This window comes from Odontesthes bonariensis, chromosome 18 (genome assembly GCF_027942865.1).
Source record: "Odontesthes bonariensis isolate fOdoBon6 chromosome 18, fOdoBon6.hap1, whole genome shotgun sequence".
NCBI lineage: Eukaryota > Metazoa > Chordata > Actinopteri > Atheriniformes > Atherinopsidae > Odontesthes > Odontesthes bonariensis.
This window is the reverse complement of record NC_134523.1, coordinates 2,555,595-2,579,051: the sequence shown is the minus strand read 5'-3', so window position 1 is coordinate 2,579,051 and position 23,457 is coordinate 2,555,595. Positions and strand designations below refer to the sequence as shown.

At 45.6% G+C, this 23,457-nt stretch overlaps 1 protein-coding gene across 1 annotated transcript in view; it reads right to left on the bottom strand.

Annotated features, from left to right (window-relative positions):
- Nucleotides 1-9,212: 9,212 nt before the first annotated feature.
- Nucleotides 9,213-23,457, bottom strand: part of nedd9 (neural precursor cell expressed, developmentally down-regulated 9) — a 51,425-nt gene continuing 37,180 nt past the window's right edge. The window contains exons 4-7 of the mRNA XM_075449152.1: nucleotides 21,829-21,966; nucleotides 18,026-19,165; nucleotides 12,589-12,678; nucleotides 9,213-10,019 (exon numbers count right to left, since the gene is read on the bottom strand). Of these exons, the coding sequence (XP_075305267.1) occupies nucleotides 9,510-10,019; nucleotides 12,589-12,678; nucleotides 18,026-19,165; nucleotides 21,829-21,966 (1,878 nt within the window). The 3' untranslated portion in view covers nucleotides 9,213-9,509. The remainder of the gene's footprint in view (nucleotides 10,020-12,588; nucleotides 12,679-18,025; nucleotides 19,166-21,828; nucleotides 21,967-23,457) is intronic.

Sequence of the window (23,457 nt, the reverse complement as noted above, 5' to 3'; positions counted from 1 at the left end):
TCGCTCGTGACGTCACATTTAGAATGTTAAATTCTTAAAGGCCCCGCGGCTGTGCAGCACCCCCGCGGAAAAAACATGAGGAAAGAGAGGGCAGGGACACGAATAAACGTGATGTTATTTACAATTTGTTATACAAGATATACATCATGTTACAAATGATGTAAAACTACATTAGGTACATCTGAGAAGAGCAGGAATAGCAGAGGCAGCTGTGAAAATAAACTAAATTCGAAATAAAATCCGAAACAAAACTTAATTGCAGTGAGAAAGGTATGCGTGGGGTTACTACACTATTGTATTGAAGCACTCGACACGGCAATTGCAACAGTCTCAGGATTAAACGACTATTGTTTGGATAGGAACTAAAGTTTACACGTCTGTTTCCGTGAACCCCGCGGATTGTCGGACCCCTACAATCTGTGGATTATCATTGGTTTTCGCCGAAACGCGTCATAGCTCATTACCATAATGTTAGCTTGAGTTTAATCGCTGGAATCCGCTCTGGTAGCCCAGGTAGCTCACCCTCCGTAGAGAAATAATGATTTCCGGCGCTCAGGTAGCAGAGGTCGCTTTTGGTGTACACGCAGCATTTCTGTCACCAGGAGACGACGTCTGGATATCCGACACGGCTGAGCCAGGTACTGTGACATCCGCACACAGCGCCCCACGATCTTACCTGGTCACGGGACTACAGGGGACACAGGGAACCGTTCTCACCTGATTCCTATGCCAGAGCTGGGGTCAGAGTGTGAGCAGCAGCCACTTAAAGGCTGATTCATACTCGGCGCAAACGCGCAACTGTTCTGGCTCGAGAACCATTAATGACGTCATCGAAAGCCCCAGCTCCTTCACAGTTCCTTCAGCTCATAAGCGCAGTTTGCGCCGAGAATGCGTCACATTTGCAGTTCTCTCCAGACCAGCGAGCGTCACTGTTGAGGAAACAAGCTGAAAAGCATACGAAGAAAGCATACACAATGCCACCTGTGGTGTCACGTCAGCAGAGGCTGGCACATCTGATGCGGAATGAATTTACTCTGGGTGTAGAACTGTATATGTATCTCAGAGCTAAGCGGCTGCGGCAAAAACAGAAGAGAAGGTGGAATGTTCGTCCTTTGCAACAAGACGAACGTTGTCAAAAGTTGTCCCAGTGTAACTTCATAGACGTGTCGTACAGATGTTTGTAGAGGCGCACCCTCTCGGTCACCGCGGTCTCTGCAGTGTTCATTTTTTCTTTTTCTTGGTCAGCTGTTTCCGGTGGAGCGCGCGTGAAGTCAGAAAAAAAGTTGTGTGCGCGCCCTCGCGCCGCGCGAGGATTTTCTAGCTTGCGACGGGGGGCGTGGTGGAATTTTGGGACACGTGACCGTTTGCGCCATTTGCGACCAGCTAGTAAGAGCGAGGTCGCGCCGAGTAAGAATCAGCCTTAAGTCAGACAGAGGGGAAGAGACTCCTTCAACAGTCATACCGACTGTGAGCTCACCTCACATCACAAGAAGCAGGTCTGGCAGAGAAATAAAGAAACCAGACAGACTTAATCTGTGAAAAGAAAAAGAAAAAAAGTGGTTAAATGTTTGTTGTTATGAAATGTTTGAAATGAAATGAAACTTTTATCTGGTAATGTTAAAGGAAAGAAAAATCTATGAGTTTCAGGAATATTGTTGGCTTAAATGATTTCATGTTGATGGTAAACTTGAAAGAGTAATCATTTTCTCTTCAACTTCCAGTAAGGGGGATGTGGTGTAAACCAATGTGTTAATGTGTTAGACCTGCCATGGGCTAATACCGAGGTATGCCACTAGGGGGAACTCAAGTCCCCCCATACATGTAAGGCACTGCACTGTGTGGGGGGGGGGGACACTGAGTGAGAGTAAACTTACGTAAACGTACTCCAGTCGTCTTGTGTTTTTTGAATCACACAACAATAATTTACCTTTTTTTTCAGTATAAAAGCATTAACTTTCCTCACTTTTGTCCTGTGGGATCATTCGAATCTTAACTAACTGAACATCAGTGTTCTAATCTTGAACTTTCCTGCAAAAAGAACAGTTTTATTACTCATGTTTAGGTAAATTCAGCCTTTTTCCTGCCTGAATGGTTCACAGCTAAGTGGCTTAACAAAGAAAAAACACATTCCTCTGAAGATGCTCAGGTACAAGGACTGGACTGAAGATGAGGGAAGAAGCAGAAAATATCCAAAGAGAAACTCTGAGAGAGCTTCAGGAAGCTGCAGAACTGCTGATCAGGACACTTTAAAGGTTCCAGAGATGAGGCTGAATCAGTTTCTGTAAAGAGTCGCAGGGTAACCCCCAAATATGAGCTAATAGTTGTTTTCTTGCTTTTTCCACAAAGTGTCCAAAGCCTTTTATTATAAATATCTGATAAAACTCCTCCATCCATATTCCCCCAGGTATTTGAGCTGGAAAACTTTCTGTTGAAGCTCCAGAAAAAGTCTTTATTTTTAAGACTTTTACACGGAATGAGCTCTGAGATGTGAATATAAATGAGCATCATCCGGCCTGAATAAGACTCGGTCCGCCTTCAGTTTGTTCTGGGTAACATGCTTAAAACCAGGTGGGCATCATCAGACTGAAAAGCGATGTAAACAGCAGTTTTATGTGAGGTTAAAGGTTGAATTTGCTCGTTTTTGCAGGTGCAGCTGACGTCCTTCCACGTGTCGAACACCAGGGGGCAGCATCGCGCTGACATGAACCTTCAACAAAGGAGAGCAAATTAGACCCCTCTGCATCTTTGTGTTCATGACCAACTGGAGTGAGTGTCTCCTTTGACTTCTCGGTGATATTCATCACGGTGCTGCTTTATTCGGCCATCATCATGAGAACTTTACACGTAAATAGTTTATTTATTTCTGCTCTAAATAAGCTAAATCACTTCTGAGGTGTTTTGTAAAGTTCAGTCTGTGGTTTTAAGAGCAGGTCTGATCTGAATTAAAGGCGCCATTTTGGGTCAAAGGAAATTAAATTCAGATATTTGTGATCGGTGAAAGACAAAGTCGAGTTAAATTCTCCTTCTTTGGCTCGGAGAAGGTTTCTCGTGCACCAACGGAAACGCTCCTTTAACTTAAACTTAAACTCCTTTAACTGAAACTTAAACTCCTTTAACTGAAACTTAAACTCCTTTAACTGAAACTTAAACTCCTTTAACTTAAACTTAAACTCCTTTAACTGAAACTTAAACTCCTTTAACTGAAACTTAAACTCCTTTAACTGAAACTTAAACTTCTTTAACTTAAACTTAAAGTTTCTTTAACTTTAAGAAACTTTAACTTAAAAGTTAAAGAAACTTTTGAGATAAAAGTGATCTTGAAATTAGCTTAAAAACCTCTTCAAATGAAAAAAAAAGCTTGTTTCATATGATATGTGACTCAAAACAATTTGTTTTCAAGACTTTTTCATTTAACAAGATATTCCAGATGTATTGTATTAAAACAAGTCCCTATATCTGGCTGAAATGGTGCTTGTTAGGCAGTTGTGTCTTATATTAAGTGTAATGAGATATTTTTACTAGAAATTAAACAAATATACTTGGTAAGACTTAGATTTTTTCCAGTGTGGGCTTCTTCAGATCCAGGGTAAAAACCTGCTTATTTAGGATGGCTTTAATACCCAGTAGTGTGATGACACTTTTATCTTATTTTATCTTATTCGATTTTGTTGCATTTTATTGCTTTCACTGTACTTTTATTGTTTTTATTTGTTTTTACTTCTTCTTCTCTTTATTTATTACCTGCTGTAAAGCACTTTGGTTACACCGTAAGAATCGTCTGTAAAGGGCTGTAGAGATAAAATATTTACATTTACAATGCATTCAGTTCTGTCATCATTTAAATGAAGAAAGTTTTGCTTAATATCAGCAGTAATATAATATATAATATAATTTATCTTATGAAACATCTGCCTCTTTTCAGCCCTGAAACCTTCAAACTTTCAGCTGCACTGGAAAAAATCAAAGTCTTACCAAGTATATCTGTCTCATTGAGTATCTCATTACACTTAATATAAGACACAACTGCCTAACAAGCACCATTTCAGCCAGATATAGGGACTTGTTTGAATGTTTTAATACAATACATCTGGAATATCTTGTTAAATGAAAAAGTCTTGAAAACAAATTGTTTTGAGTCAGATTTCATATGAAACAAGCTTTTTTTTTTACATTTGAAGAGGTTTTTAAGCTCATTTCAAGATCACTTTGAACTCAAAAGTCCTAAATATCACATCTTATTTCAAGAAATCTTGACAAGCCGATTTTCACTAGTTCCATTGGCAGATTTTTTTTGCTTATTTCAAGCAAAAACGTCTTTTATTTGTTGTTTTCTTACTTATTTTTGGAGGGGCATTTTTTTCCAGTGCTTTTATTGTTTTTACTTCTTCTTCTCTTTTTTTATTACCTGCTGTAAAGCACTTTGGTACATCGTAAAGGATTGTCTGTAAAGGGCTGTAGAGATAAAGAACATTTACATTTACATTTACAACAAGGATTTCCATAACTGTCGTGCATGAGGGCCTCCTCTGCAGGGCAGAAACAGTCACTAACGAGTTTAAATAACCAGTTTAACTAACCAGTTTAACTGCGATCTGTTGGAAAATCCAAGTTGGATCAGATTTCAGCAGATGCTTAATCTTAAATGACTTTTTTTTTACAAAGCAGTAGAAGAGCTGAGAGCTTCCTGCAGCCCAGGAGCAGCTCGGTGAAAGCCTTCGACATGCAGAGCTCCGTGTTTAAGGAACAGCAGCTGAGCAGGATTTAAGGAAACCGCTGCGACGGCCAACAGGATTCGAGTTGTGTCGGTCCTAATGAAGCCTCCTCTCCCTCAGATCCGGCTCGCTTTGGTTTCCGTTTGCAGCTTTTTTGGAGAGATGAAGCTGTAATTTCAGAGCCTGCAAATACTTCACAGGAAATGTTTGTGGTAAGCCAAGGAAATGACAAAACTCTGCAGAGCTTCTCTGATTCCGTCTGCAGAAAATATGCACGTACAGTCGGCTCTGAGTCGTGCTGTTGCTGCTGACCTCTGACCTCCCACCCAGGTGAGTTTCCACACCTGTTTGCCATTTTTCAGCCGGAGTCGGCAGCTCCGGGGAGCTTCAGCCATTGTCTCTGCAGCGCCTCGTGCTGTTGTATCAGGGCAGAGAGTTATTTTCTAAGAAATCTGGCCCACTGCCGCTGGTGACAGAAGCTTCTGCTGCTGTTCAGTCTGGGACTCAGTGTTCTGGCCTGAGAGGATGAGTTACAGCTGCCAGGCCCAAAATAACTCAGATCCACAGAGCTCCCCCTGGGTCTCTAACATCAGCCAGAAGCTACTCCTCTTACTCGTTTGGAGCCACTAGACGCTTCTTTTAGAAGTCCTGGGAGCCGTGCTAGGTAAGAGTCAGCGCACACCTGGACATGAAGCTGACCTATAAGAGGCTGGTGTTGGGATTAAAGGAAGAAATCCAGAGAAAACCCAAGCAGACACGGGCAGAAATTCTATTGTTTCAACACTGATGAAGCATCTGATTCAGATTCAGTTTTATTTATAAAGCTCCAACTGTCTGGTGGAAATGTTCTGCTGTCAGCTGCTCTGAGGAGCATTTATCTTCCATCCAGCAGCAGCCTCAGAGGACATCAGAGCCCAGTGGATGAACTCTATCTGAGGCTAATGTTCCAGCAGAGTTAGCTAAAGACTGTGGGTAAACTCTATCTGAGGCTAATGTTCCACCAGAGTTAGCTAAAGACTGTGGATAAACTCTATCTGAGGCTAATGTTCCAGCAGAGTTAGCTAAAGACTGTGGATAAACTCTATCTGAGGCTAATGTTCTAGCAGAGTTAGCTAAAGACTGTGGGTAAACTCTATCTGAGGCTAATGTTCTAGCAGAGTTAGCTAAAGACTGTGGATAAACTCTATCTGAGGCTAATGTTCCAGCAGAGTTAGCTAAAGACTGAGGATGAACTCTATCTGAGGCTAATGTTCCAGCAGAGTTAGCTAAAGACTGAGGATGAACTCTATCTGAGGCTAATGTTCCAGCAGAGTTAGCTAAAGACTGTGGACAAACTCTATCTGAGGCTAATGTTCCAGCAGAGTTAGCTAAAGACTGTGGATAAACTCTATATGAGGCTAATGTTCCAGCAGAGTTAGCTAAAGACTGTGGATAAACTCTATCTGAAGCTAATGTTCCAGCAGAGTTAGCTACAGACTGTGGGTAAACTCTATCTGAGGCTAATGTTCCAGCAGAGTTAGCTAAAGACTGTGGGTAAACTCTATCTGAGGCTAATGTTCCAGCAGAGTTAGCTAAAGACTGTGGGTAAACTCTATCTGAGGCTAATGTTCCACCAGAGTTAGCTAAAGACTGTGGATAAACTCTATCTGAGGCTAATGTTCCAGCAGAGTTAGCTAAAGACTGTGGATAAACTAGGGTGACCATACGTCCGTATTTCCCGGGACACGTCCGTATTTCACTTCCTGTCCCGGGCGTCCCGTGAAATACGGACATGTCCCGGGAAATACGGACGTATGGTCACCCTAGATAAACTCTATCTGAGGCTAATGTTCCAGCAGAGTTAGCTAAAGACTGTGGATAAACTCTATCTGAGGCTAATGTTCCAGCAGAGTTAGCTAAAGACTGTGGATAAACTCTATCTGAGGCTAATGTTCCAGCAGAGTTAGCTAAAGACTGTGGATAAACTCTATCTGAGGCTAATGTTCCAGCAGAGTTAGCTAAAGACTGTGGATAAACTCTATCTGAGGCTAATGTTCCAGCAGAGTTAGCTAAAGACTGTGGATAAACTCTATCTGAAGCTAATGTTCCAGCAGAGTTAGCTAAAGACTGTGGATAAACTCTATCTGAGGCTAATGTTCCAGCAGAGTTAGCTAAAGACTGTGGATAAACTCTATCTGAGGCTAATGTTCCAGCAGAGTTAGCTAAAGACTGTGGATAAACTCTATCTGAGGCTAATGTTCCAGCAGAGTTAGCTAAAGACTGTGGATAAACTCTATCTGAGGCTAATGTTCCAGCAGAGTTAGCTAAAGACTGTGGATAAACTCTATCTGAGGCTAATGTTCCAGCAGAGTTAGCTAAAGACTGTGGATAAACTCTATCTGAGGCTAATGTTCCAGCAGAGTTAGCTAAAGACTGTGGATGACCTCTATCTGAGGCTAATGTTCCAGCAGAGTTAGCTACAGACTGTGGATAAACTCTGAGGCTAATGTGCCAGCAGAGTTAGCTACAGACTGTGGATAAACTCTATCTGAGGCTAATGTTCCAGCAGAGTTAGCTACAGACTGTGGATAAACTCTATCTGAGGCTAATGTTCCAGCAGAGTTAGCTAAAGACTGTGGATAAACTCTGAGGCTAATGTTCCAGCAGAGTTAGCTAAAGACTGTGGATAAACTCTGAGGCTAATGTTCCAGCAGAGTTAGCTACAGACTGTGGATAAACTCTGAGGCTAATGTTCCAGCAGAGTTAGCTAAAGACTGTGGATAAACTCTGAGGCTAATGTTCCAGCAGAGTTAGCTAAAGACTGTGGATAAACTCTGAGGCTAATGTTCCAGCAGAGTTAGCTAAAGACTGTGGGTAAACTCTATCTGAGGCTAATGTTCCAGCAGAGTTAGCTAAAGACTGTGGATGAACTCTATCTGAGGCTAATGTTCCAGCAGAGTTAGCTAAAGACTGTGGATAAACTCTGGCTGCGGCTAATGTTCCAGCAGAGTTAGCTAAAGACTGTGGATAAACTCTGAGGCTAATGTTCCAGCAGAGTTAGCTAAAGACTGTGGATAAACTCTGGCTGCGGCTAATGTTCCAGCAGAGTTAGCTAAAGACTGTGGATAAACTCTGAGGCTAATGTTCCAGCAGAGTTAGCTAAAGACTGTGGATAAACTCTGAGGCTAATGTTCCAGCAGAGTTAGCTAAAGACTGTGGATGTGCATCTTGGTCCAGTTCCAGGACTGAAGAAGCTGAGCCACAAAGAGGGATCAGTTCCAACTCTGAGAGCCTGAACTTCAGAGCAGGGAAATGGAAGCATCTGAGAAATAATTCCTCTGGGTTTATTTACTGAGTTATTTTCTCCTTTAGCAGCAGCTAAAGCTAACAGTTTAGCTAATGAAGATGACGTACATCAGCTTCTAAGGAGTTATTGCTGTTCCTTTCGGAAAGATGAACATTATTGTTCCCACATTACTTTGTTAGCTGAAGCTTTCTAGCTAACGCTAACAGCTTAGCTAATGAAGGTGACGTACACCGGCTTCTAAGGAGTTATTGCTGTTCCTTTCTGAAAGTTGAACATTATTGTTCCCACATTACTTTGTTAGCTGAAGCTTTCTAGCTAACGCTAACAGCTTAGCTAATGAAGGTGACGTACACCAGCTTCTAAGGAGTTATTGCTGTTCCTTTAGCTGCAGCTAATGCTAACAGCTTAGCTAATGAAGGTGACGTACACCAGCTTCTAAGGAGTTATTGCTGTTCCTTTCTGAAAGATGAACATTATTGTTCCCACATTACTTTGTTAGCTGAAGCTTTCTAGCTGAACGGTTCCGTTCTGTAACTCATCAACCTGCAGCTGTGTGGATAAGGTGTGTTTCCAACACAACACCGGCCCTCTCCTCACTCTCGCTGGGCTAACGCTACATTATCGGCATGTTTCCGGTCTCCTAATACAGTTGTTTAATGACATAAATGTGTATAAAGTGTTTAAACGCAGTAATTAACGGTACACATGCGTTACTACGAGTTACGCTGCGTACATCTCCTAGCATCTGCTGCTAGCTTACAGCTACACTGCTAAACTATTTCCCTCTGGGATCAACAGAGGAACTATCTGTATGTAGTCTGACTGCAGGAACAGCTTCATTACGTCTGTGTTTCTGCATTAAAAGGGTGGAGTTGAGCACCTGCTAAGTCAAAAACTGTTAAAACAGGGCTAACCAACAGATAATTAGACCAAAGTCTGTTTCAAACATCTCAATAAGACCTCAGAAAGTTGTGTCAAAAGAAGGCAGAATGTCACCTTTACTCAACTCAATACAGACCATGAGACGCAGAAGAAGAAGACTGAACAATAGTTTTTAAATGTCAGATTACTTTGTCGACTTGGTGCTGAAACGTAGATCTGAATCGGACAAAAAGAGATTTAATATTTCACTTTATCTCGGCCCTTTCCACCTGAGTAATAATCAGTAAGTTCAGAAGTTTTCTGTAAACTGGGACACAGACGCTGACGCCGCCTCGTGTTGAGAACAGTCCTTTACTTTGTGGCGAGCTCCACGAACACCGACACGATTTACACGGAGATTTACTGTCACACCAGCCACATCTTACAGTTGACGATGAAAAACAAAACAAGCTCATTAAGGTGCTTCGTAAAACGGGAATGTCATGAAAAATGTCCACAGAGTTCTACAGACACCAGTACTGCATCTACATATATACTCAGACCATAATATAAAACTATCTACACAAAAGTAGAGCAGATATTTACAGAACAGACTATTTACAACAGAACGTTTGTTCTGCTGCAGGTGGTCACAGGCTGGCCATCTGCAGCAGCTGCTCTTTGAACTGCTGAGCGTGGTGCGACAGGTCCGTCACCCTGTCCACCATCTCCTGGATGGCGCCGGTGTTGGGGTAGTTCAGAGCGGCCGTTTTGGTGGCGGCCACCACCGTCTTCAGCAGGTCGCACAGCACGTTGCTGGAGTTCATCACCCGGTTGGCCAGCTCGGGCGCGGCGGCCTGCCGGGACAGCGTGTCCCCGATGAAGACCAGTTTGTGGGCGCTGAGGATGACGAACTTGCTGTGCGCCACGAAGATGCGCGGAGGCTGGCCGGCTCGGACGCAGCTGAAGAAGGCGTCCACGGCGCTGAGCAGGGTGACGAAGTGCTGCTCGCACTGCTGCGAGTAGAAGCTGAGCAGCTGGCGGTCCCGGGCGCACACGTGGGCGGAGGAGGAGTCGGACGGCGAGCTGGATATCCACTGCGTGATGTCATTCTCCACGGGTTTGGTCACTTCCTGCTCCAGCTTCTTGAACTGATTGATCTGTGAAAGATGAAAGACGGTCATTTTTCACCATCCATAAACAACAAATATGAGATTTGTTGAGCTTTTTTTTATGCGAAAACACGGATTTCTGAGCTGGTTCGAATGCGTAACCATGGCAACGGGGAAGTTGTTAACCTGTTGGAGCAGCTAACTGAGCTTTTTCATCTTCTTCTTTTTAATGTGAAAACAAAGATTTCTGCAGCTAACTGAGCTTTCCAAAGCCAAAGTAACGCCTGCAATAAGACCTCAAATCAAGGTGAGCTGAAGAGGAGACGTCTGGGATGCAGAGCAGGAACAAAACGGAGGAAAAGGAGGAGGAAGTTTGAACCATTTCCTCCCCTGGTCGTCGTGGGAAATGTGAGATCACTGGAGGACAAAATGGACGAGCTCGGAGCCCCGATGAGGACAGAATTTAAATTCTGTTGCTCCTCTCTGATAAAGTGTAAAATATCTTTATCTTTATGGGCCAGTTTAACTGTGAAAGAACTCAAGGATCCAACGGGAGAATCCATCCTACGGAAAGCTGTGACGCCAAAAACAAAATGAACCTGCAGCGACTTTAAAGTGCTACATATCTGCTGGTTTCAGAGTTTCTACACGAATTAAGAATAAAATGGAGACTGTAGTGGCCACTTGTCCATAAAAAACAAATTAAACTTAAACCAAACAAAATCAAAAGGCCACTGATGCATCATGGGGGATGTGGTTTAACACAGGCAAAAGAAGACGAATGTCCAAAATGAATTCTTGCGTTTTCTGATGATTTAAAACAATAAAAACAAACAAAAGAACAAAGAAAACCTGCTGCTCTCTCCTTTCCCCTGTCTTTTGATTTTGTTTGGTTTAAGTTTAATTTGTTTTTTATGGACAAATGGCCACTACAACAAGTAAAAAACCATCGGCCCACCCAGGTGCATGCTGGTACTCCAGGTGCCCAGTGTGACCCAATTACCAAAAATATTCTAAACAAATAACAAGGAATATTAGCAATAAATCTAATCTAAATAGAGCACTGAAATTAATCAAATAAAGTTACTCATAATTAGCTAATTAAATTTACAACTAGAACCAAAAAACAAAAACTAACTTTACAAATAGCTCCTACAGAGACTAATTCAGAATAATCTGCAGATTAATTAGTTAATCAGTTTTACCCGCAGCTCTTTAACCCCCTGAAAACTAAATTGGTTTCACCCTCTACACTTAAAGGGATAGTTCCCCTCTTCTGACATGAAGCTGTGTAACATCCCATATCAGCAGCATCATTTCTGAACATCTTCTTACCCCCTGCTGCGTCCTGTGAGCAGAGTTCCAGCCTCGTTTTGGTGTTGATGAAGGTAGTCCGGCTAGTTGGCTGGGGTTTAAAAAATAAAGCGTTTTGCTTCTCAGAACAATATGCGTTCAACAGAGTAATACATTTGCATCACAAAATGGTTCTCCAGGAAAAAGTCAGACCTTTCCTTTTGTTTACCTGCTGTGCAGACCGAGCAGCAAACACTGTAACAGGTGCGGCTGTCGCTAGGTGGCTGTTCGCATTGATACGAAGGGAGAGAAAATAGGGCCAAGAGATTGTGAGGTCTGACTTTTTCCTGGAGAACCATTTTGTGTTGCAAAACGAGGCTGGAACTCTGCTCACAGGACGCAGCAGGGGGTAAGAAGATGTTCAGAAATTATGTTGCTGATATGGGATGTCATACAGCTTTATGTCAGAAGAGGCGAACTATCCCTTTAAAGAGGCGAACTGTCCCTTTAAAGAGGCGAACTGTCCCTTTAAAGAGGCGAACTGTCTCTTTAAAGAGGCGAACTGGCCCTTTAAAGAGGCGAACTGTCCCTTTAAAGAGGCGAACTGTCCCTTTAAAGTGGCGAACTGTCTCTTTAAAGAGGCGAACTGTCCCTTTAAGGAGGCGAACTGTCCCTTTAAGGAGGCGAACTGTGAACTGTCCCTTTAAAGAGGCGAACTGGCCCTTTAAAGAGGCGAACTGTCCCTTTAAAGAGGCGAACTGTCCCTTTAAAGAGGCGAACTGTCCCTTTAAAGAGGCGAACTGTCCCTTTAAAGAGGCGAACTGTGAACTGTCCCTTTAAAGAGGCGAACTGGCCCTTTAAAGAGGCGAACTGGCCCTTTAAAGAGGCGAACTGTCCCTTTAAAGAGGCGAACTGTCCCTTTAAAGAGGCGAACTGTCCCTTTAAAGAGGCGAACTGTGAACTGTCCCTTTAAAGAGGCGAACTGTCCCTTTAAAGAGGCGAACTGTCCCTTTAAAGAGGCGAACTGTCTCTTTAAAGAGGCGAACTGGCCCTTTAAAGAGGCGAACTGTCCCTTTAAAGAGGCGAACTGTCCCTTTAAAGTGGCGAACTGTCTCTTTAAAGAGGCGAACTGTCCCTTTAAGGAGGCGAACTGTCCCTTTAAAGAGGCGAACTGTCCCTTTAAAGAGGCGAACTGTCTCTTTAAAGAGGCGAACTGTCCCTTTAAAGTGGCGAACTGTCCCTTTAAAGAGGCGAACTGTCCCTTTAAAGAGGCGAACTGTCCCTTTAAGGGCCTCCTCTGTCCTTCGGCAGCAGGTAGCCTCACCTGTTCCTGGCCCAGCAGAACTTGGCTCTGTTTGATGATGTTTTCCTTCTCCAAAAGTTCCTGCTGCTGACGTTCAAAGTCTTCTTTACCCTGCGGGGGGGAAACAAACGGGTGAGAAAACAAACGGGTGAGGGGGAAACAAACGGGTGAGGGGGAAACAAACGGGTGAGGGGGAAACAAACGGGTGAGTGGGTAACAAACGGGTGAGAAAACAAACGGGTGAGGGGGAAACAAACGGGTGAGAAAACAAACGGGTGAGGGGGAAACAAACGGGTGAGAAAACAAACCGGTGAGGGTGAAACAAACGGGTGAGAAAACAAACGGGTGAGAAAACAAACGGGTGAGGGGGAAACAAACGGGTGAGGAAACAAACGGGTGAGGGGGAAACAAACGGGTGAGGAAACAAACGGGTGAGAAAACAAACGGGTGAGGGGGAAACAAACGGGTGAGAAAACAAACGGGTGAGGGTGAAACAAACGGGTGAGAAAACAAACGGGTGAGAAAACAAACGGGTGAGGGGGAAACAAACGGGTGAGAAAACAAACGGGTGAGGGTGAAACAAACGGGTGAGAAAACAAACGGGTGAGAAAACAAACGGGTGAGGGGGAAACAAACGGGTGAGGGGGAAACAAACGGGTGAGTGGGTAACAAACGGGTGAGAAAACAAACGGGTGAGGGGGAAACAAACGGGTGAGAAAACAAACGGGTGAGGGGGAAACAAACGGGTGAGGGGGAAACAAACGGGTGAGTGGGTAACAAACGGGTGAGGGGGAAACAAACGGGTGAGAAAACAAACCGGTGAGGGTGAAACAAACGGGTGAGAAAACAAACGGGTGAGAAAACAAACGGGTGAGGGGGAAACAAACGGGTGAGGAAACAAACGGGTGAGAAAACAAACGGGTGAGGAAACAAACGGGTGAGGGGGAAACAAACGGGTGAGGAAACAAACGGGTGAGGGGGAAACAAACGGGTGAGGGGGTAACAAACGGGTGAGGGGGAAACAAACGGGTGAGAAAACAAACCGGTGAGGGTGAAACAAACGGGTGAGAAAACAAACGGGTGAGAAAACAAACGGGTGAGGGGGAAACAAACGGGTGAGGAAACAAACGGGTGAGAAAACAAACGGGTGAGGAAACAAACGGGTGAGGGGGAAACAAACGGGTGAGGAAACAAACGGGTGAGGGGGAAACAAACGGGTGAGGAAACAAACGGGTGAGGGGGAAACAAACGGGTGAGAAAACAAACGGGTGAGGGTGAAACAAACGGGTGAGAAAACAAACGGGTGAGAAAACAAACGGGTGAGGGGGAAACAAACGGGTGAGAAAACAAACGGGTGAGGGTGAAACAAACGGGTGAGAAAACAAACGGGTGAGGGGGAAACAAACGGGTGAGGGGGAAACAAACGGGTGAGGGGGAAACAAACGGGTGAGTGGGTAACAAACGGGTGAGAAAACAAACGGGTGAGGGTGAAACAAACGGGTGAGAAAACAAACGGGTGAGGGGGAAACAAACGGGTGAGGGGGAAACAAACGGGTGAGAAAACAAACCGGTGAGGGTGAAACAAACGGGTGAGAAAACAAACGGGTGAGGGGGAAACAAACGGGTGAGAAAACAAACGGGTGAGGGTGAAACAAACGGGTGAGAAAACAAACGGGTGAGAAAACAAACGGGTGAGGGGGAAACAAACGGGTGAGGGGGAAACAAACGGGTGAGTGGGTAACAAACGGGTGAGAAAACAAACGGGTGAGGGGGAAACAAACGGGTGAGAAAACAAACGGGTGAGGGGGAAACAAACGGGTGAGGGGGAAACAAACGGGTGAGGAAACAAACGGGTGAGAAAACAAACGGGTGAGGAAACAAACGGGTGAGGGGGAAACAAACGGGTGAGGAAACAAACGGGTGAGAAAACAAACGGGTGAGGGTGAAACAAACGGGTGAGAAAACAAACGGGTGAGAAAACAAACGGGTGAGGGGGAAACAAACGGGTGAGAAAACAAACGGGTGAGGGTGAAACAAACGGGTGAGAAAACAAACGGGTGAGAAAACAAACGGGTGAGGGGGAAACAAACGGGTGAGAAAACAAACGGGTGAGGGTGAAACAAACGGGTGAGAAAACAAACGGGTGAGAAAACAAACGGGTGAGGGGGAAACAAACGGGTGAGGAAACAAACGGGTGAGAAAACAAACGGGTGAGGAAACAAACGGGTGAGGGGGAAACAAACGGGTGAGGAAACAAACGGGTGAGGGGGAAACAAACGGGTGAGGGGGAAACAAACGGGTGAGAAAACAAACGGGTGAGGGGGAAACAAACGGGTGAGGGGGAAACAAACGGGTGAGGGGGGAAACAAACGGGTGAGGGGAAAACAAACGGGTGAGGGGAAAACAAACGGGTGAGGGGAAAACAAACGGGTGAGTGGGTAACAAACGGGTGAGAAAACAAACAGGTGAGTGGGAAACAAACGGGTGAGGGGGAAACAAACGGGTGAGAAAACAAACGGGTGAGGAAACAAACGGGTGAGAAAACAAACGGGTGAGGGGGAAACAAACGGGTGAGAAAACAAACGGGTGAGGGGGAAACAAACGGGTGAGGGGAAAAAAAACGGGTGAGGGGAAAACAAACGGGTGAGGAGGAAACAAACGGGTGAGTGGGTAACAAACGGGTGAGGGGGAAACAAACGGGTGAGTGGGTAACAAACGGGTGAGGGGGAAACAAACGGGTGAGAAAACAAACGGGTGAGGGGGAAACAAACGGGTGAGAAAACAAACGGGTGAGTGGGTAACAAACGGGTGAGGGGGGAAACAAACGGGTGAGGGGAAAACAAACGGGTGAGTGGGTAACAAACGGGTGAGGGGGAAACAAACGGGTGAGAAAACAAACGGGTGAGGGGGAAACAAACGGGTGAGAAAACAAACGGGTGAGTGGGTAACAAACGGGTGAGGGGGGAAACAAACGGGTGAGGGGAAAACAAACGGGTGAGTGGGTAACAAACGGGTGAGGGGGAAACAAACGGGTGAGAAAACAAACGGGTGAGTGGGAAACAAACGGGTGAGGGGGAAACAAACGGGTGAGAAAACAAACGGGTGAGTGGGTAACAAACGGGTGAGAAAACAAACGGGTGAGTGGGTAACAAACGGGTGAGGGGGAAACAAACGGGTGAGTGGGTAACAAACGGGTGAGGGGGAAACAAACGGGTGAGAAAACAAACGGGTGAGGGGGAAACAAACGGGTGAGTGGGTAACAAACGGGTGAGGGGAAAACAAACGGGTGAGTGGGTAACAAACGGGTGAGGGGGAAACAAACGGGTGAGAAAACAAACGGGTGAGGGGGAAACAAACGGGTGAGAAAACAAACGGGTGAGTGGGTAACAAACGGGTGAGTGGGTAACAAACGGGTGAGGGGGGAAACAAACGGGTGAGGGGAAAAAAAACGGGTAAGGGGAAAACAAACGGGTGAGGGGGAAACAAACGGGTGAGGGGAAAACAAACGGGTGAGTGGGTAACAAACGGGTGAGGGGAAAACAAACGGGTGAGGGGGTAACAAACGGGTGAGTGGGTAACAAACGGGTGAGGGGGAAACAAACGGGTGAGTGGGTAACAAACGGGTGAGGGGAAAACAAACGGGTGAGTGGGTAACAAACGGGTGAGGGGGGAAACAAACGGGTGAGGGGGAAACAAACGGGTGAGGGGGAAAACAAACGGGTGAGTGGGTAACAAACGGGTGAGGGGAAAACAAACGGGTGAGGGGGAAACAAACGGGTGAGGGGAAAACAAACGGGTGAGTGGGTAACAAACGGGTGAGGGGGAAACAAACGGGTGAGTGGGTAACAAACGGGTGAGGGGGGAAACAAACGGGTGAGGGGAAAACAAACGGGTGAGTGGGTAACAAACGGGTGAGGGGAAAACAAACGGGTGAGTGGGTAACAAACGGGTGAGGGGAAAACAAACGGGTGAGTGGGTAACAAACGGGTGAGGGGGTAACAAACGGGTGAGGGGGGAAACAAACGGGTGAGTGGGTAACAAACGGGTGAGGGGGGAAACAAACGGGTGAGGGGAAAACAAACGGGTGAGTGGGTAACAAACGGGTGAGGGGAAAACAAACGGGTGAGTGGGTAACAAATGGGTGAGGGGGAAACAAACGGGTGAGAAAACAAACGGGTGAGGGGGAAACAAACGGGTGAGTGGGTAACAAACGGGTGAGGGGGAAACAAACGGGTGAGGGGGAAACAAACGGGTGAGGGGGGAAACAAACGGGTGAGGGGGAAACAAACGGGTGAGGGGGAAACAAACGGGTGAGGGGGTAACAAACGGGTGAGGGGAAAACAAACGGGTGAGTGGGTAACAAACGGGTGAGTGGGGAAACAAACGGGTGAGGGGGAAACAAACGGGTGAGGGGGAAAACAAACGGGTGAGTGGGTAACAAACGGGTGAGGGGAAAACAAACGGGTGAGGGGGAAACAAACGGGTGAGGGGAAAACAAACGGGTGAGTGGGTAACAAACGGGTGAGGGGGAAACAAACGGGTGAGTGGGTAACAAACGGGTGAGGGGGGAAACAAACGGGTGAGGGGAAAACAAACGGGTGAGTGGGTAACAAACGGGTGAGGGGAAAACAAACGGGTGAGTGGGTAACAAACGGGTGAGGGGAAAACAAACGGGTGAGTGGGTAACAAACGGGTGAGGGGGTAACAAACGGGTGAGGGGGGAAACAAACGGGTGAGTGGGTAACAAACGGGTGAGGGGGGAAACAAACGGGTGAGGGGAAAACAAACGGGTGAGTGGGTAACAAACGGGTGAGGGGAAAACAAACGGGTGAGTGGGTAACAAATGGGTGAGGGGGAAACAAACGGGTGAGAAAACAAACGGGTGAGGGGGAAACAAACGGGTGAGTGGGTAACAAACGGGTGAGGGGGAAACAAACGGGTGAGGGGGAAACAAACGGGTGAGGGGGGAAACAAACGGGTGAGGGGGAAACAAACGGGTGAGGGGGAAACAAACGGGTGAGGGGGTAACAAACGGGTGAGGGGGTAACAAACGGGTGAGTGGGTAACAAACGGGTGAGTGGGTAACAAACGGGTGAGGGGGTAACAAACGGGTGAGGGGAAAACAAACGAGTGAGGGGGAAACAAACGGGTGAGGGGGAAACAAACGGGTGAGGGGGTAACAAACGGGTGAGGGGGAAGCAAACGGGTGAGGGGGAAACAAACGGGTGAGTGGGTAACAAACGGGTGAGTGGGTAACAAACGGGTGAGGGGGAAACAAACGGGTGAGGGGGAAACAAACGGGTGAGGGGGTAACAAACGGGTGAGGGGGAAACAAACGGGTGAGGGGGAAACAAACGGGTGAGGGGGAAACAAACGGGTGAGGAAATGACTGTCGGACTATCGTTCCGTCTTTATTTCACTGAATAAATCTTCTCTTAACGAAGACGTTCTGCCTCACCTGCAGATGCACGTAGTCGTAGTCTTCCATCCAGCTCTTCACGCACTTCTCGCTGTTGTTCATGGCGTCTTTGTCCTGGCCGCAGGACACGGGGAACGGTTTGGTGCGGCCCTTGTAGTTGTCGTTCTCTGAGGAGGGCGAGCTGAGCGGGTGGGTCAGGGTCTCCTCGGGTGTGTTCCCGGCGGAGAAAGACCCGTCGCCGTGCGTCCGTCTGAACAGCAGCTCCGTGTTGCCGCCTATCGTGGACGCCAGCTGCTTGGCGTCGTCCGGGACGGTCCTGGACACCATGACGAAGCGGTCCAGGTCGTCGCTCTTGCCGTGGTGCTTCCCGGCCGCCGCCAGCGCGTTCAGGGCCCAGCCGCAGCCCTCCAGGGCCTGATGGGTCTGCAGCAGGATCTGCTGCGAGTCCTCCAGGCGCCCCAGCTGCCGCCGCAGCTTGTTGTGCAGCGCCGGGTCCGACAGGGACGTGGCGTTGGCCGCGGCGCCTCTGCCGAACGCCACCAAGTCCCCCACGGCGGCCCGGACCCTGTCCAGCGCGGCCCGCACGTCGTTGGCGTGGCGCTCCATGAAGGGAAACGTCCTCCAGTGAGGGGACGCCGCCATGGCGCGCAGCGCCCCCGCGGCCTGCTCCACGCCCTGCTGCAGGCGGTGCAGCCGCTGCACGGCGGCGTCCACGTCCAGCGCCAGCCGCGCCTCGGAGCCCGTGGAGGACGAGGACGTGGACATGCTGCTGCGCGTGCTGCCCGTGCTGGAGAACGACAGCCGGTTCACGCCGTCCTGAGCCGGGATGTCGTAGACGCCTCTGCTTCCGTCCCGGTCGGCGGGCGAGTTCCTGTGCTGGGGGGGCGGCGGCGGCGGCACGCCCCGCGGGAAGTCGTACACGTCCCGCTGTGACCCCGCCCCCGAATGGAGGGCAGGCGGAGGCACGTCGTAAATACCCTCGTTGCCGTTGGAGTGTTGGGCGGCGGCGTCGACGCTCGGGGGGAAGTCGTAGTGAGACTGGGGGCTGTTGGCAGGCTTGGTGAGGATGGGGGGGGGCACGTCGTAGATGCCCTCCTGTTTGGGCTTCAGAGGCTGCGGGAAGTCGTAGTTTCCCTCCTGGAGGGCGGCGGTGGTCCTGCAGGGCGGCACCGAGTACACCTGAGGACGAGGATAACCATCAGAGGGTTTTACTGCACAATCTGTGTTCACCACTCATCTTTAAATCCAGGTTAGAAACATTTCTGTTCTCATGTGAAATCTGCACGATATCTTTGAACTTATCTGGACTGTTGCTTGTTTTTAAAATCATTTAAATGATTTTATTTGTTTCTCTTTATATTCTTTTATGCATTTTTAATGCTTCTTCCACTCCCTGCTGCAATGCTTTTATTTTATATAAAGCACTTTGAATTGTTTGTACATGAAATGTGCTACAAATAAATTTGATTTGATTTTATTTAAATTGATTTATTCACTCATCGTCACAAAGGTTGCAGAGTTTCATCCCACCTGCTCCTCCTCTTTGGTATAAATCAAAATCAAAATTAATTTAAAAACCAGCAACAGTCCAGATAAGTTCAAAGATATCGTGCAGATTTCATGCATAGACACATGAGAACAGAAATGTTTTTAACCTGGATTTAAAAATGTCTCCATTTGGTGAAAGTTTAAGTTTATAAACTCACAAGTCATTTATTTTTAAATCATTTCCGGCATCTTTAAGTGGTTTACAGTGTTTGAACTGTGAGAACCATCAACTCTACCACTTCTGCCTTCAGTTACCTCACTAATCTTCACCTTTTGTCTGTGCACTCTTCATTTAATTACACCCTTATTGTTACACCCTTACACCCAGATTGTTTATTTCTGAAATAAGTGTGGTCCCAGCATCGATCCCTGAGGAACACCTGAAGTCGAGCGGAAATTATACTTCTGCCTGCACACCAGGGCTGCAGCAACCATTATTTAGGCAAATGATTATTCCATCGAAGATGAAAGAAGAACGAAACGTTTCCGCTAGGGCTGTAGCGATACACTAATCTCACGATACCATTTTTGCTATGTCTGACAAAAATGTCCCTTTTCAGAAATTAAGGATTTTTTTTTTCATGGTATATGACGTGTGTTTGAAATTTGGAAAAAATAGTCAAAAATGCACAACTGGACCAAATATGATGAGAATCACTATCCACAGTGTGACATTAGAGGAGAAAGTACACCCAAAGTGGAGCAAGATGTCCCCTATCAGGGTTAAAGGAAGCAGCCAGCTCAGTTTATTGTTTGCAGAACTGCAGTTTGTTTGAGGAAGTGAAAAAACGACCGGAGGGTGTAGATTGTAAATGTGACGCCTCAAAGTTTCTGCCCCAGATTCCTTCCTCTTAACGCAGTGTGATACAACAAAGCGTTTGGCCCTTTTCCAGCCTGACAGAGCGCAGTGTGTTACAACATGCGCCCCACAGGGCATGGCGGGAGCACAGCGAGGTGAGCGAAAACACTGGCCTGCAAGTCATTTCCATCTAAACCTCAGAATCAGCTCCTTCCAGCTCAGACGCGCCTCAGACTGTAATTAGGAAGGACGCAAATAACAGTCCCCCGGCATATTTCAGGTTATTACAAACAAACGTGTGGCGGGCTGCCTGCTCGGCTCTGGTGAAATCCTAGAGGCTCTGGGAACAGAGTTTTTCAGTCATGCAGCCGCACACCAGAGGAGATTTTTGGTTGAACTGGCAAAGTGGAGCTTTAATTTACAGCCGCCACAAGAATGTCATAAATATGTCATCTGATGTATTATTAATTTAATACGGACAATTAGAGGAATACAAGGAGCTGTGTCAACAAACCCTTTTTCCAGCTTCCTTAACTGGGTTTCATTCGACCGAACAGATGGAACTAATGTACGGAAGCTCATTGCATTCACTTTAAAAATAAATAAATAAAAAAAAACTCCGGTTTTTCTGTCACATTCATTTTTTGGTTTGTTTTTCTGGCAATTTTTTCCTGTTTTTCTGTCTGATTTCTTTTTTTTCTGTTTTTCGAGGCAATTTTATTTTTTTTAGTTTACAAAGCAACAATCGATGCATTCATTCCTTTATGAGGGCTCGATTTAATGGAAGCAAACATGACTGGTTTGTTTAGTTTAATCAAGTTTTACTTTGACCTGGGTTTAAGACACTGGGAGATAGTCCTGTCTTTAAGTCATGTAGATGGTAGAACTATTAAGGGCCGTGCATACTCTCGCAGCAGTGTGTCGCAGACACGACGCAGTTATTTTTGATTTATGCCCACTTTTGAAGCGCGGTCTGCGCTACGTTAATTCCACGCCACAACGCAAGAGGGACAATCACGAACAAGCTAGGATTGTGGGTGTGGTGGGTGGCGCGTTTCTCTTCCGGTTACGGAGGTCATTCAACAACAATGGCGACTGGACGAATGCGCACTTTGATTGAGATGCAGCTGATCGATCTAGAAACAGAAGAAATATTGCTACTACTGGAGCTGGCAGAGAGGGAAAGAATCGTCACGGTTAGCACGGTTAGCGTCACCGTTAGCCGGTTAGCAAACCGGAAATACGCATAGTGTAGAGCGGATGTAGAGTTGACCAATCAGAGGCCTCCTTTCTCTCCTCCCTGCGACGATATCTGCGGCACTGTCTGCGGTGAGTTACAATTTTCAAAGTATCTCGGTATTTCCGAAAAAAATGACCACGAAAAACAGAAAAAATTTCCCCGAAAAATAAACCAAAAAATAAATTAGACAGAAGTTTTTTTTCTGTTTTAAGCTTCCGTACTAATGTGCAGTTTTTTGTTGAGCTGAAGTCTTACCGCTTGTGAGGAAGGAGGTATGTCGTAAACGCCTTCTGTCCTGAGGTCCATCTGGGATGGAGGAACGTCGTAGACTCCTTGGTTTCTGGCTGCGCCCTGCTGACCCGGGTACCCCTGCCCCGGTGGAACATCGTACACCTGAAACATGGATTTAATGGAAGATAAAACACCAAATATTTTGTAAAAAAAAGGGATACAGATAAAGTTAATGTCTGCCACATTTGTCTGATTAATAAGTCAAATTTATTTATATAGCACATTTCATGTACAAAACAATTCAAAGTGCTTCACATAAAATAAAAGCATTAAAAATACATATAAGAATATAAAAAGAAATAAATAAAGCAATTTAAATGAATTTAAAAACAAGTAACAGTCCAGATAAGTTCAAAGATAGCGTGCAGATTTCATGCATAGACACATGAGAACAGAAATGTCTTTAACCTGGATTTAAAAGTGTCTCCATTTGGTGAAAGTTTAATCTCCTCTGGCAGTTTGTTCCACTTGTTTGCAGCATAACAGCTAAATTGTATTGAGCTTGTATTCTTTATTAATAAGATTATTTTATTCAATATTGGTATTTAAATCTTTAAATGCCGTTTTCTCAAAATCTTTTTTTTTTTGTATTTTTCCAGTATCAATATCTCAGCCTATGGAGCACCTACTAACACCAAACTTTCCAGTTATACACTTAGCAGTATTCTGAAGATATTTACAGAAGGATGTGTTGATAAATCATTCCTGGCCTGATTTATGTGACATTATAATCAAAAAATATGGCGAAAATTGATGTTTTTTTAGGCTATGGGCAGTATATTTTGATTTCCTAGGAAATGAAAGCAGATATCCTGAAACCCCTCTGTAATTTTCTTTTCATTTTATGTGTAAACAAAATGAAAAAAGAATTTTGCACCTGGCTTTATCATATGTTCAGATCTATCTTCCGGAAATATATGCAAATGTGCGCATTGTGAATGAGATAATGCCTAATTTGCATAATTACACATACAAATTTCTAAAACTTGTCATACATTTTTTTCCATACTTGTATAAGTAATCAGCTGAGGAAGTTTCATGGTGATATCTATTATTTTAAAACATTACTCTATTCACCTGTAGTGTCTCGCCACTGACTGGAAGCCGGAGGAAAGACTGTAAAGCTGGTTTTTGAATGATCTGGTGTGTGGAAGAGTGGTTTTATCAGCTCGATAACAAGATGACTGGACGAAAACCGCCTTCTGAGAAAAAAAAAGGCCAATACGAAGAACAGGATGTGTGGCAGATTCACGCTGAGCAGCCGTGTGGCGGCTTTCTCGTTTCCATTGATGTGCTCGTGTTAAAATATATGCAGAAACCCTGGCTGCTGTTGTTGTTGTTCACAGCTTTATTCCACCTGACAGAAAGGGTCGGTCCTGGCTAGATTTACGCCCTGGGCGAACCATCCCTTATTATATATATAATCTTAAATAAAAAAAAGGTACAAAAATATTCCACATGTAGCTTACAAAATGCCATGTCGATGTATATTAGAAGTTATTTAAGTTGTTTAATTTAGCATATAGCTCATAACAATAAAAATAATCCTCAGTCAGGACTTCTTGTTGTGTTGCAAACACAAACCAGACCAGG